General features: G+C 41.6%; 1 protein-coding gene across 3 annotated transcripts in view; it reads left to right on the top strand.

Moving 5' to 3' along the window:
* AK7 (adenylate kinase 7) overlaps positions 1-14,653 on the top strand; it is a 206,443-nt gene that overhangs the window by 88,962 nt on the left and 102,828 nt on the right. For 2 of the 3 annotated variants that reach the window (XM_033952479.1, XM_033952478.1), the window contains exon 8: positions 7,027-7,117. The exons of the other annotated variant lie outside the window; for it this stretch is intronic. In XM_033952479.1, the coding sequence (XP_033808370.1) occupies positions 7,027-7,117 (91 nt within the window). The remainder of the gene's footprint in view (positions 1-7,026; positions 7,118-14,653) is intronic. 3 annotated transcript variants of the gene reach the window in all.

The following is a 14,653-nucleotide window of genomic DNA, read 5'->3' as shown; positions in this document are numbered from 1 at the left end:
ATGTTCTGTCTGCCATTCTGGGGAAATGGGTGGAGCCCATGATGTGTGGCATTATTGAATATATTGCAGACTAGGATGAAGGGGAGGACAGATGGTGTAGACTGGATTTTACTGCTGCTTAAATAGTTTTAGGATCCACATGGAAACAGCAGTGTGCTCCTGATTGGAAGTTCATAATTGACAAATTGGAAGCTTAGTATGAGATGTATAAGTAAACCACCACACAATGTCATTGTATAGGGTCATTTAATAGTACTTGGCGGCACTTCCAGGATTGGAGACACAAATGTAACTGATTGATGGGCAATAGATGTTGTGGTCTTCCAGTTGTAACGTGTTAATGTAGAAGGGTCGGGTGAGGGTGGGAGGGAGCATAATATTTACTATTTTCCTATCTGTTCTATTATGGCGAGCAGGTGTAATAATAATAATAAACTTTATTTTTATATACCATCCTTACTGCAAAGTTCTAGGCGGTTCACAGCAAAGAGAACTGGACAATCAGTGAGCATATAAATCATAGGAAAATACAAAAAGATCAGATTACTATCAGTTAATAAATACATCTTGTTGTGTCTTCTTGTATTTATTTTTGTTGAAAATATTAGCAATTTGGGGGTAGGGGAGGGAAGAGGGAAGGGTTTTTCTTAAATATGGGTTTGGATGTGCAAGGGGAAAACAATTTAATGGATGTAATGAAAGATATTGAGATGCATTGGAAATATGATCTATATAGAATATTTGATGGTTTGTGGTATCTCTTACAGTCCCTTTTTATTACAATATTATAATGGAGTTGAAAATTTTTTCGATGAATGTTAATGGCCTCAACCATCCAATAAAGAAAAAGAAAATACTTACCTTTCTGAAACAACAAAATGCAGATATATACTATATTCAAGAGACACACTTGGTGGCCATAGAAGCTATGAAATTGGAAGATGGTTGGGTAAAGCATTGCTTCTTTGCCCCGGCGATAGGGAAAAAGGCAGGAGTAGCCATTTTGGTGAAAAAAAAATGCTTAGCTACTTTTAAAATGATAGATTCAGATCCTTTAAGAAGATGGGTACATGTAGAAATGAGCCTGGGAAATACTATGTTGGCGTTATTTAATGTATATTTCCCAAATTCGAAGCAAAGTGAATTTTTAAAAACTCTGCAACAGTTGATATTACCACTGGCTACTTCTAATTTAGTAGTGGTGGCGGATTTTAATGCTGTTATGGATCCATTGATGGATAAAAAACCTAATAAAATTATGAAATCGTTAGGTTTAGATAATTTGGTGCAATCTTGTGATTTAAAAGATATATGGCGGATACTTCATTTTAATGTACGGGAATTTTCTTTTTGTTCTCAGGTCCACAAATCCTTTTCAAGAATAGATTATATTTTTGTTTCAAGTCAGTTAACACAGCAAGTAACACAAGCCTCCAAAGATCAAATTATTTTGTCTGATCATGGAAGGGTGTGGATTGAATTTAATCTTCCTGAACAGGAAAATGGTAGATCATTATGGAGATTCGATAATGCATTGTTAGAGGATTCAAATTTTCTTGAAGAATTCCAAGTAAAAATGAATGAATTTTTCCAAATTAATGAGTCACACGAAATCTCAATGGTAACTTTATGGGATGTGTTTAAGGCCACTATGAGAGGTCAAATTATATCATAATCAGCATATGTTAGGAAACAGCTTAAAAAACAGATTTTATAAATTTGGAAAAGGAAATTAAGGTTTAGAGTCAGAAATTGGTTGAAAAATATGGGAACAAACTACTCTAACAGTCTCTTTAAAACTAAAATATAAAATATAATGAGATTTCTTTCACAATTTGTAAGGAAGAGATTTAGGTTTTCTCAAACAGACCATGTATAATGGAAGCTCGAATAAGGCGGGAAGATTATTGGCAAATTATCTTAAAGAAAAGAAGAACAAAAATAATTGCAATAAAAGATGAAAAAGGGTGATCCCATACTCAAAATTGGACCTATTATTTAGAAACAATTCTTAAGTTTTTATAAAGCATTTGTATTTTTCTGAGTCTTATTCAGATAAAGAAAAAGATGGGTTCAGAGTTTTTAAAAATTAATTAGTGGTCCAAAAAAATTCCTGATCATATAAAAAAGAAGCTTAGAGGGTGCCTATATCATTAAAAGAGTTGCAATCAGCGTTGAGAGTCCCTTAACAAGCTGGGATCCGCTTCAGGTGGGGATGGTTTCACGGTAAAGTTTTATAAAAAAATTTCAAAATGCCCTTTAGTTCATTTATTAAGCGTATATCAGATCCAACTGGAATAATGGTTGCAATTACAGGTACTAAGGCGAATCTGTTACTATAGTCTTGCCGAAGCCAAATAAAGATCCCACATTGGTTTCAAATTACAGGCCTATTTCTTTAATCAATGTAGATGGCAAACATTCTAGCTAAGACATTGCCTTTGCGCATTGGCTAAGGCTCTCCCTTTTATTATTGATATGCACCAAACAGATTTGTTGCTCAGAGACATTCCTCCAACAACACCAGATTGGCTTTTCATATGTTAAATTAACAAAAGCCATGGAAGATCCAGCCTTCTCTGTATCCTTAAGATGCAGAAAAAGCTTTGATTGGGTGGAATGGACCTTCATGTATCAAGCAATGGATTGTTTAGAATAGGTTCAGGATTTATACAAATGATTAAATCCTTGTGTAGTTCCCCTTTGCTAGACTGTATATTAATAATAATCTCTCTGAATTGTTATTAGCATGCAGACGGGGGAGTTAGATAGGGATGTCCCCTTGTCTCCTTTGCTTTTTGATATTGTATTAGAACCCTTGCTATTAGCTATTCAGCAAATTAAGGAGATACAGGGTATTCTTATTCAGATCGGGAATATAAGGTCTCTGCATATGCAGATGATATACTACTTCATTTGAGGAATCCTGAAACAACAATTCCATGCTTACTTGATGTAATAGAGAAATTTGGAAAATAGTTCAGGATACAAAAATAAATTGGAGTAAATCAGAAGTTCTTCCTACTAATGTCCATTGCACAAAAGGAATTATTTGAAAAAATTTTCCTTTCTATGGAAAGATGATGGAATATAAATATTTAGGTATTTGGATAAAAAACACATTGGATGAAACAATGCAAGTGAATGAAAAAGTTTTATTACAAAAGGTAACAGAAATGTTGTTGATGCAATGGAATCCTTTATATCTTTCTTGGTGGGGGAGAGTCCAAACTATTAAAATGATGAGTATTGCCTGTGTTTGTTATCAAATGGGAATGTTACCAGTTTTCTTTAAGGAGTCCTTCTATAAAAAAGTTAAATAGTATTCTTACAAAATTTATTTGGCTGTGTAAAACTCTTAGAGTTGCTTTAGTATCTTTACAAAAACCAATTACGGAGGGAGAGGTAAATTTTTCCCAATTTCTATAGGTATCATCAAGCCTATATTTTGCACCAAGGTAAGTATTGGGTCCTCCCAGAGCTCATTGAAAAATAATCCCAGATTGGTTATAGTTTGGAATGGGCGACTCATGTTTCCCTCTGCGATTATGCCATGTTTCTCAGTATCAAAATGCTTAGATTAATATAAAGAAAAAGCAGAATACTAAGTAGATACGTGGAAAGCGTTACGATATGTCAATAATTTAACACCTATTCCAATTTCACAAATCAACAAATCAAAACTATTTGGCTAAACTCCAGGATTCAAATTGGCGGATTTAAGGTCATCTGGAAGCATTGGATGTTATATCTAATAATAATAATAACAGTTTATATACCGCAGTACCGTTAAGTTCTATGCGGTTTACAAAAAGATTAATGAAGTACAAGTTGAGAGAACTTAGGGGATGGGAAAACAAGAGGGGGCTAGTGTAATAGAACCGATGATGGGAGGGGAAAAAGAGGAATGGGTCAGCTGTCTAGACATTTTCAAGGACAGGTGAGTTTTGATGTAGCTTCCTGAATACCTCGTAAGTGATGGGCGAGAGCAGTTGTTCTAGATCTTTACCCCATAAAGCTGCTTGATGTGAGAGAAGGTTGTCGTGGTGTTTATTATGAGTTTGCAACCTCTGATCGGGGGAGGAACGAAGTGCAAGTGGGAGCTTCTCTTGTGTCTGTTGGCTGAGAAGGAGAAGAGGTCAGTTATGTATTTAGGGGCTAGACCGTAAAGAACTTTAAAGCAGAGGCAGGCGAACTTAAATTTCAAATGAGCTTCCAACGGCAGTCAGTGTAGCTGTTTGTAGTATAGCGTCACATGGTCAAATTTCTTTAGACCGAAGATAAGTCTGACCGCAGCGTTTACATTAATTGTAATCGTCGCATATTCTTTTGGGAGGTTGCTAAATAGGCGATGTTACAGTAGTCGAGTTGACTCAGTACGAGGGATTGTACCAGGATTCTGAATGCAGAGTTGTCAAAATATGATTTAATGGATTTAAGCTTCCAGAGGGTGAAAAAACCCTTTTTGATTAAGGAGTCTACCTGGTCTTTCATGGTTAGGCATTGATCAAGAGTTACACCCAGTATTTTAATGATGGGCTGTATGGCGTAGTTAAGTTTGTTGATGCCTAGTGGTGTTTTGGTGTCAAGCGGGTGTGGTGAAGCGACGAAAAATTTTGTCTTCTCTGTATTGAGCTTGAGCTTGAAGTCTGTCATCCAGTGCTCCATCAGGTTTATGGCTTCTGATGCTTTGGGATTGGTTTCCAAGATGGAGTTGGCAAATGGGATGATGATCGTAAAGTCATCAGCGTAACTGAATAATTTTATCCCCAGCTGGGTTAATTGTACGCCCAGTGAGGTCATGTAGATATTGAAAAGCAATGGGGATAGCGGGGACCCTTGCGGTATATCGGATGGGTTGCTCCAGGAGTGGCTTGACTTTTCACAGTTGCAACATAAATTTAGACTTAATAAATCACAAAGTTATAGATGGTTGCAACTGAAGCAGACCATTCAGGTAGGGTTCCCTGAATGGAAAAATTTAAATAATCAATATAGTTTGGAATTCTTATGCTTTCAGGTAGACTTCCTGGGACAGCAGGTCACACAGTGGTAAAAATTGTTAGCTGGATTTATAAATAAGAAACCAAAAACTGGTCTTAGAGACATTTGGAGTATTGAGATTAAGCACCAAATTCCTGCATCTCAATGGCCACAAATTTGGACTTGGAGGTTGAGATGTAAAATGTCAGCATCTATGAGACAAACTTGTTTTTTTCTGTTACATGGAGCATTATGGACCCCTGTTCCGTTACAAAAGTTAGATAGCTCTAAGTCAAATAAATGTTGGCATTGTCATCTCGAAGCAGGGACTTTAGATCATTTATTGTTTTTATTGTCCATTTATTTTGGCTTTTTGGAAATCAATATGGGGCCAAATAAATTGCTTGTTAGAAAATCCAGTGGCATTATCCTGTGATATTGTGCTTTTTGGCATGTCAATGAGAGCTAAAAGTCAAATATCATCTAAGAACAATAGGCTTTTATTAATAATGGTAGGAGTTGCCATGCAACAAATTACGAGCAATTGGAAGAATTGGACGAGGCTTAATTATAGTTTTTGGTGGAATTCATTGTGTCATGTGTACAAAATGGAAAGAATATTAGCCATTCAGAAAGGGAATTTTAAGAAATTTCAGGAGATTTGGGAACCATTAGCAAAATATTGTAATACTTAATTATTGTTTTTCCCTATAACATGCACATCCGGGAGGGGGAAGTTGGGGGGGTCTGATAGATTAATGAATTTAGATATACAGTGATACCTTGGTTTATGAGCATGATACGTTCCAGCAGCATGCTCGTAATCCAAAACGCTCGTTTATCAAAGCAAAGTTCCCCATAGGGTATAATGGAGACTCGGACAATTCGTTGCTACTGCTGCCAGCAACCAACATAAACATAACAGAACTGGGGCACTTGGGCTCTTTCCACAGCCGAACCAACCTCACTGGGGCCTTGCAGCTTTAACTTCTTTTTTGTTCATTTTGTCCCGTGGTGCCTACATTCATGCCGGCTTTCTCCTCCTTCTTGCCGCAGTGCTCGTTCAAAGCCACGGGCAGCAATTCCCACGTGCCCCTGCGGCTGACCCGGAAGCCCTCCCTGTGCCACGGTGCCTACCTTCATGCCGGCTATCTCCTCCTTCTTGCCGCAGTGCTCGTTCAAAGCCATGGGCAGCGGTTCCCACGTGCCCCCCGCAGCCGACCCGATCCCCGGAAGCCCTCCCTCTGACATCGCAACGTCAGAGGGAACATCTCCAGGCCAGCCGCAGGAGGCATGCAGGAGCTGCCGTCCGCGGCCCCAAGCAAACACAGCAAGGAGGAGGGAGCCAGCAAGAAGGCAATCATCCAGGGGCAGCAGAGGGAACAAACGCATTGCCCTTGAGTGGGCCGCACGGGGCAGCAGGTTGGACACCCTAAAAGGCAAAACTGAAGTGGAAGAGAATCGGAAAGAAAATCTGCAGTCGGTGTGCATGCATTGCAAGGTATGGAAAGGGGGATGCGGGATGTTTTACTTTGGGACACGCTCGTATAGCGAGTCAAGCTCGGTTTACGAGTCGCAGATTTTACAAATGTTTTGCTCGTCTTGCAAAACACTCGTAAACCGCGGTACTCATAAACCGAGGTTTGACTGTATTGGGGTTCATGATAGAAGTTTTATGTGAAAGGCATTGTGAATGTGTAGGGGGGGACTAATTCTGAAATGGATATTAACAGTATATTAAGTGTGTCATTGATGTACAAAATGTGGTATTTAATGTTACACTTATTGTAAGTTTTAAAAATAATAAAGAATTGAAAAAAAAAAAAGAAAATATTAGCAATTAAGTTAAAAATAAAAAATAAAGCAGCATTGGATGGCATTTTGGAAATCAGGACCAGATAACTATTAGTAATAGTAGGTTAGGAGGACAAGACTATAGGATGTTCCTGTGATTATAGAAAGTTGTTGTAACAGTCTTGTGGCCAACTATATAGTGTTGCTCCTTCTTCCTTATTTTCTGACTGCTACCATGCTTTATTACAGAGTGATACAAAACATAATAGATCATAAGCCAAGAACCCACTATCTACTTGGAGTGGATGAAGCAGCGCACACACTAGGAGAAGTTATCAAGGTAAATTAAAGCTGTTTTTACATACCATTTACACTTCTCCCTCCATATTCGCGGTTTCAGCAATAGCGGTTTCGATTATTCGCAGTTTTTAGCGTGCTGACTCCTCCCCCCAAATTACATCAGCTTGCATAGAGAAATCGCTGATTCCAAGCGTTTACAGAGAAAATTGCTGATTCCCAGCGCTTTCTTCACTTCAGGAACAGGCCAGGACTCCCACCATCGACGTATTGGGCACCCCTGCTCTAGAGATAATAGTTGAGCTAATAATTTGAGGATTATAAATTTTCCTAAGATCTTATCAATTTCCTCCCGAGAAATGGTGAAGCGATTTTTTATGGAGATCTTACAAATTCCTGAAAATTCTCTACCCTCCTCTTACAAGGATATACTATCTTCCTGTTAAATCCCAAGTGGAGAAAAAAAGAAAAGGTTGGGGAATCTCAGGACGAACCATTGGGCATCTCAGTTATACTGGAACAATCGAATAGAGAAGTGGCTATCCCAGCCACCCTCTTGATGTCTGTGGCTTTGGCTCCAGACAAGGATTGGATCTTAAAACTTTTCTTCAAAAACAGATCCAAGGACTTCCTGGGATAACATATCCAGATATTTCCTGATGTCTCCAGAGAGACTCAAAAAAGAAGAGAATTCTTAATGTTGAAACCTTGGGGGTCTTTCTTTTTGAGATATCCATGCAAATGTGTAGTCAGATACCGTTCTTTAAAATATGTTTTTACTGATCCATCTCATTTGATAATTTTCTCTCAATGAAATGTTTGAGAAGGAAGACAATAATTGCGCCTAACAATAAGGAATTAGTTCTGTGTGCTGCAGTAGTTAAACGGCTTTCTTAGATAAATATGTGAGTTTAAATCTCTCTACTCTTTAAGGTCTTGGATCCGAGATTGGAGGACTAAGTGTGTGATCAATTGAGCTTATCCTTATGTGTTTTTATGTTTAAATTTGTTTTTTATTAAAGGTCAATAAATGGCAGTATGCATAAATGCAACCAAACAATATACAATTCATAACCCCCCCCTCTTTTCAAACCCCCCCCTGGGAACAGCCACTGTATACACGACAGGGAATAATCAATCAAGCAAACGAGCTTTTGCTACAGGCGACAAAGTAAGAACAAAAAGGTCTCCAACAACGGAGAAATAATATACCCTATTTAGAAATGTAAATCGGGAATGGCCTGTCGTTCATATCCAGCCCAATAAATCATTTGAGTCCGCCAGTGCGAGACAGTAGGTGTTTGTGGAGACAACCAACATTGTAAAATAGTCTTTATGCCCACCAGGATAGCCCTTTGAACGAGAGCATTCACACCTGGGTTTAAAACTGGGTCCAGTGAAAATTTCAAAGTGAAGAGAAAAGTCGATGTCGGTATCCATGAGCATTTCCACAGGGACTGAATCATAAGACCTAATGCGCCGCCAGTAGGCCCGAATTACCATGACATAGCCAAAACATGTGTCCGAGGGTTGCCCTGGTAGTAGCGCATTTAGGGCAAGCCTGCAGAAGGGCTAATGTGTGCTTTATAGGCACAGGTGCAAAATAAGCTCGAACCAAGAATTTATAGTAGCGTTCCCTTTCAAATCCGCTGCCACCAGAGGATGTGTCGAGCCTCCAATTTGAAACTCCGCTCTTAAACATGGATTCTGACACTCTGTGACTTGTAGATCCATGGACCAGGAACCGGGCCAAAGTTGTATAATCCATTCCCCCATTCCCCCGCCAACTCTTGCAGAAAACGATGGTAGAAACGAAGTGGAGTGGGGACCTGCGCCATTAAACATAAAGCTTCAGATAATGTTTCTTGTACTGCTTCCAATAAAGCCTGTCGGGGGAGAGATTGAACATAATGCAGTAGTTGACCATAACTCAACCAATCATTAGCAGTTAATATATGAGCATCCAACAACATCTGAAATGATTGGAGTGTGCCATCGGTTTGTAGTACTTGAGACAGGTAAAACAACCCCCCCCCCGAGTCCACTGAGACGGGGCCCCCAGGTCAAAACCAGGAGCATAGTCTACATTACCATGAATAGGCAAACATGGGGTCACATCCGACCTGACATGTAACTGATGACATAATCGTTTCCAAATTTTTTGTACGGGGACTAAAAGAGTAAGATCCCTATAAATGTTAGAGTACGCAAAGGCAATGTCGAGACGTGTAGTAAATAGCTAAAGTGAAAGGGAGCAAATGCAAGGCACTCACCCCCGCCGCCGAAAAATGGGAGGTCCCACAGAAACCAGTCATTCAAGTGTCGGAGTTGGCATGCTATATTCAGTCTCCCCAAATGTAACAGTCCCAGCCTCCTTGAGATACGGGTAAAGAAAGGGTACGAAGGGGAATCCGAGAACGTTTACCGCCCCACAAATACCCAGACAATGATTTATGAAAAACACGAAGATGACGATATTGTAGTAGCAAAGGCAATGTCTGTAAGAGATATAACCATTGGGGAATGACCATCATATTGTATAAGGCTATCCTGCCTAAAAGAGTTAACGGATAAGAGCGCCAAGCTCGGAGCCTTTGTCCCGTTCGCTGAAGTAGAGGAAGAACATTAAGCGCGTACATTTGAGTTAAATCCTGCGGAATCCAAATCCCAGATAACGTAAGGACGGGGAAGTCCATTCTAATGGAAAGGGGCCTTGCCAAGAGGTCCGAATCTCCTCTTGCAGGGGTAGGACTAAGGACTTCTGCTTGTTAAGATAAAGACCAGAGAAAAGATGAAACTCGTCCAGTATCTCAAGGACCCGAGCCAGGGACCGCTGAGGACGAGCCAGGTCAAACAGGATATGCTAATACCTGCAGTTGAGACGAGCCCTCTGACAGTCCAACTAAGATGTCATCCCTCTGAAATGTCCGAAGGAGATGTTCCAAGTATACCAAGAACAGTAAGGGCGACAGCGGGCAACCCTGACGCGTCCCCCTACCAACCTCAAAGGAAGGTGTAAAAATCCCATTGACCAAAATCGATGCCTTGGGGGAAGAATACAGGGCTCGCAATGCAGCTAGAAAGGTGTCCTCCAATGCCCACATACTTGAGAACCGAAAACAAATAGGGCCAGAGAACCTGATCGAATGCCTTGGCCGCATCTAGGGCTCACCAATATGCATTACATTACATTACATTACATTAGTGATTTCTATTCCGCTTGTGCCTTGCGGTTCTAAGCGGATTACATTAGAATATGGCTGGTCATTTCCAGGCGATGACAATACAATTAATTTGTATAACTTTACAAACTTTGCATACCTAACTTTACATAACTTTTCGTACATAACTTTACATAACTTTACGTGTGTTACTTTGTGTTACTTTACATTATCCTTACCGTGCTTGCATAACTTGCATTAAGTTTACATAATTTATCTTACATTAAGTTTACATAATTTATCTTACATAATTTATCTTACATAACTTTACAAGACTTTACGTAGAGTTATTTATGTTATTTTAACCTTATTATTCCAATACATTGCATAAACTTACATTACATGATATTACAAGGCATAACCTTATGTTATATTACAACGCATAACCTTATGTTACATTACATAACATTACAAAGCATAATCTTATGTTACCAAAAAGATCGTCTGTTCCTAGGTTTTTATATCTGATTTTTCGGTATTTGGGGGAAACTGTGTTTCTAGATATGAATTGGCTTTTCCGCCCGTATGCTACTAGATTAGATGTTGCCTATGGGGACGAGATTGCAGTTGGTTGTGAGTTGCAGGAGGTTATGAAGGGAGAGAAGATGATGGTAGATTATAATATTGGAATATGTATTTTTGAATAGTATGGTTTTATATCTTTTCGAAACGCTTTGTAGTCCGTAGTTTGTGGTCAGCAGCTTGGATATGATGGGGTCAATTTTCGCGGCCTGTGTAGCAAGTAGGTTGTCATATAGCTTTTTTGCGTTTTGTGCCTTTGAGTGAGGGGTAGGTGAATGGGGTCTGGGTTCTCCTTACTCTAGTTGAGAGGTTTCGGTTAGCGGCTGTTTAGGTAGAGAGGTGCTGTTCCGTTTAGTGCTTTGAATAATAGACAGTATAGTTTGAATTGAGTTCTTGCTATGTATCGGTAGCCAGTGTGAGTCGAGATAGGCATTAGTGATGTGATCGTATTTTCCTAGCGAGTAGATAAGTCTGAGTGCTGTGTTCTGTACTGTCTGTAATATGCCCTTGGTGTCGGATGCTTGCGCTCTGGCCATAGCTAGAAGCGCCCGACGAACGTTAAGAACAGAGTGGCGGCCCTGAACAAAGCCAACCTGTGCTGGAGAGATAACATGCGGTAAAAGAGGTGTCAACCGATTGCCAGCAAGCGAGATAGGGATCTTACATCTACATTGAGCAAAGATATTGGTCTATAGGAGTCGACCTCCTCCCTAGGTTAGTTTCGTTAGGAAGTAAAGTGATAGTGGCAGAGTTCGCATAATCTGGGAAAGCATCTTTCTCCATGACCTCATCATAGTAGGACATCAAAGACTCACATGAGCTGAGGCGACATCATCTTAAAGAATTCCGCCGAAAACCCATCCGGGCCTGGGGCTGTACAAGAACGCAATGTCTTGATGGCCTTTTGGATCTCTATGCCCTGTATGGGTCTGTTCAGGGTCTCCCGCTGTTGTTCAGTGAAACAAGGCAAGCCAGCGTCTACTAAATAATCTAAAACGTCGGGGCCAGAATATGGTCCGGGATCCGAATAAAAGGTAGAAAAAATGTTGATAGAACGCGTCCGCAATGTCCTTCGGTTTTGTATGATAAGTGGTAGGGCCATGCCTAAGTTTCGAAATATATCTAGATTCTTGCCAATTCTTGGTTAAAAGATGCCAGCATCCGGCCCGGTTTATTTCCATAGCGTGTGGAATTTATATTTGCGATAAATAAGAGAGCGTTTAGTACAATCATGCAATAATGTATTAAGAGATACCTGAGCCGAATGAAGTTCATCCTGCAAAGTCGGCGGTAGGGGCACGTAAGAAGGCCGCCTTCAAGGAAGAACATTTTCTCTCCAAATGAATAATGCCTGCCGAAATACGTTTATTCCGTGCCGCTATGTAAGCGATGATCGCCCCCCTAAGGACAGCTTTAGCGGTTTCCCCAGAACAAGCCCGGGTCGGTACGGTGTTGTGCATTGTTCGTCAGAAAATCCTCCCAACAAGCCCGGAGGTAATCCCCAAAAATAGGGTCCGTCATGAGATAGGATGGGAAATCGCCACCGACGGGCTCCTATAGGAGACAACCCCCAGGCCAGGTCCACCCAAATAGGGCAATGATCGGACACCTCCAGCGGGCCTATGGTAGCCTCAGAAACTTGGGCAAACAGAGATTAGCGAAATCAGCAGATAATCTAAACGGGAGAAGGACCCGTGGGCAACGCGACTGGTGTGTAATAGTCTCGTTCCAATGGATGGAGAAGTCTCCAGGGATCTACTAAGCCCAACGATTGACATAGAAAGGGGATGCCTTGTTCAAATTCGGTGGAGATGATGCGGAAGAACCAGAACTATCCATGAGAATTATCCATCACTTGATTAAGATCTCCAGCTATAACCAAGGGCAGTAGAGGTATCCTGGAGACCTAAGGACACCAGAGAATCAAAAAAAAATCCTGGGAATAAGTATTCGGGCCCAAATACAATCAGCAGCCTGAAGTCTGTGCCCTGCAAAGAAATTTTTAAGAGGCAGATATCTACCCAAAGGGTCCTCAGAAAGTAACGCTACAGAACATTGTAGCCCTTTGCGAACCAATAAACATACCCCCCGCTCTTTTCCCCGAGGAGGAGGCCGAATAAACTGAGCCCACCCAGCCCCTTTGCAACTTTTGATGTTCCTCCCGGGACAATTTAGTCTCCTGCAAGCATGCCAAGTCAGCCCGATGGTGTTTTATCTGTCTCAAGAGTTTAGTGCGTTTCACTGGAGAAGAAATCCCCGACACATTCCAGGACAGGATACGGAGGGAGTGGTCACCCAGAGTCAAAACACAGACAATATAAAGCAATATGCTGTAAGTATCTGACACCCGGGTGCCCAGCCCCACCCGAGTTAACAGTGGAAAACCAAATACTGTCAAAATTACTCCTATAGCAAATATTGAACAAGCAAAAAATAATGTGCAAAATCCTAAATATCATATCAGTGAACTGTTCCCAACCTATCTTCCCTCCCCCACCCATACCCCAAGAAAACCCAAAAATCATATCCCCGAAGGAATATGCAAGAGGTCCAAAAATGGCGCCCCACAGAACCCCACCCCTCCCACTATTAACAGTAAATCAACAGTACAACTTTCGCATTAAACAATGAAAACAATTCCGTGGCTTCCGGCTAAATGGTTGCAAGCCCCACCAACAAGTAGGAACAGCACAACAACTCTGAAGAGTCTCATGGAGGCTCTGAAGAAGATTGCAGAGTTTTATTAATGTAGTCTGCGGCTGCAGAGGCCTCGGTGAACATATGCCAGGAGCCCCCATGCTGGATCTTCAAGACCGCTGGGTAAATGAATTGAAAACGATGTTTGTTCTCCTCCAATTTAGAACATAATGGATAAAAGGCTTTCCTGCGTTCTGTGAGAGCTGCTGAATAATCTTGGCTTATCCGGACAGCAGAGCCCCGAAACTTCAGAGTGTCGCGTTTAGCACGGTACTGCCGCAAGATCTCCATTTTGTGTCTATAGTTTAGGAATTTGACGATCACCACCCGGGGTCTGGAATCTCTGGCCGGACACGTTCCAAGGCGATGTGCTCGTTCCAAGCAGAGCGGGCCCAAAGGACGCTGTATCTGGAAATTCTAGCTCCAGCCAGCCCTCCATCTCAGCTATCAGGTGAGTATCTGGTATGTTTTCAGGCACTCCCATAAAACGAAGATTCCCTCGGCGAGAACGGTTCTCTAGATCACAGTTCATCAACCGCCGGTCCGCGGACCGGTATCGGTCCGCAGGAAATTTTTGCCGGTCCGCGCAGGACCGGCAAGATTGACTCATTTGAAGTTCCTGCCGGTCCGCGCAGGACCGGCAAGATCAGCATCGGAAGCGTGCGCTGGGGCCGGAGAGATCTTGGGGAGCCTCCGACAGGTGGCTTTCTCCCCTCTCTGCAGCTCTCCTTTACTTCCCAGCGCAGCGATTCACGAAGGCAGCCTCGGGGCTTTTGCTGAGTCGCGACTGCCTCTGATGATGCAACTTCCCTCTTTCCTCAGAGGCGGCGCGACCCAACAAAGGACCCGAGGCTGCCTTTGTGAATCGCTGCGCTGGGAAGTAAGAAGAGCTGCTGGGAGGGGAGAAAAACCACTATCAGTCTGGGAAGCTGCTGGGCAGGGGAAAAAAAGGACAGCTGCTACTGGAAAGGGAGAAGGAGAGATGCTTCTGGGAGGGGAGGAGGGAAAGGAATCTGGGAAGCTGCTGGGCCAGGAAAAAAAAGGACAGCTGCTACTGGAGAGGGAGAAGAAGGAGAGATGCTTCTGGGAGGGGAGGAGGGAAAGGAATCTGGGAAGCTGCTGGGCAAGATAAAAAAAGG

The sequence above is a fragment of the Geotrypetes seraphini genome, chromosome 7 (assembly GCF_902459505.1).
Source record: "Geotrypetes seraphini chromosome 7, aGeoSer1.1, whole genome shotgun sequence".
NCBI classification, from domain to species: domain Eukaryota; kingdom Metazoa; phylum Chordata; class Amphibia; order Gymnophiona; family Dermophiidae; genus Geotrypetes; species Geotrypetes seraphini.
This window is presented reverse-complemented; position numbering and strand designations above follow the sequence as displayed.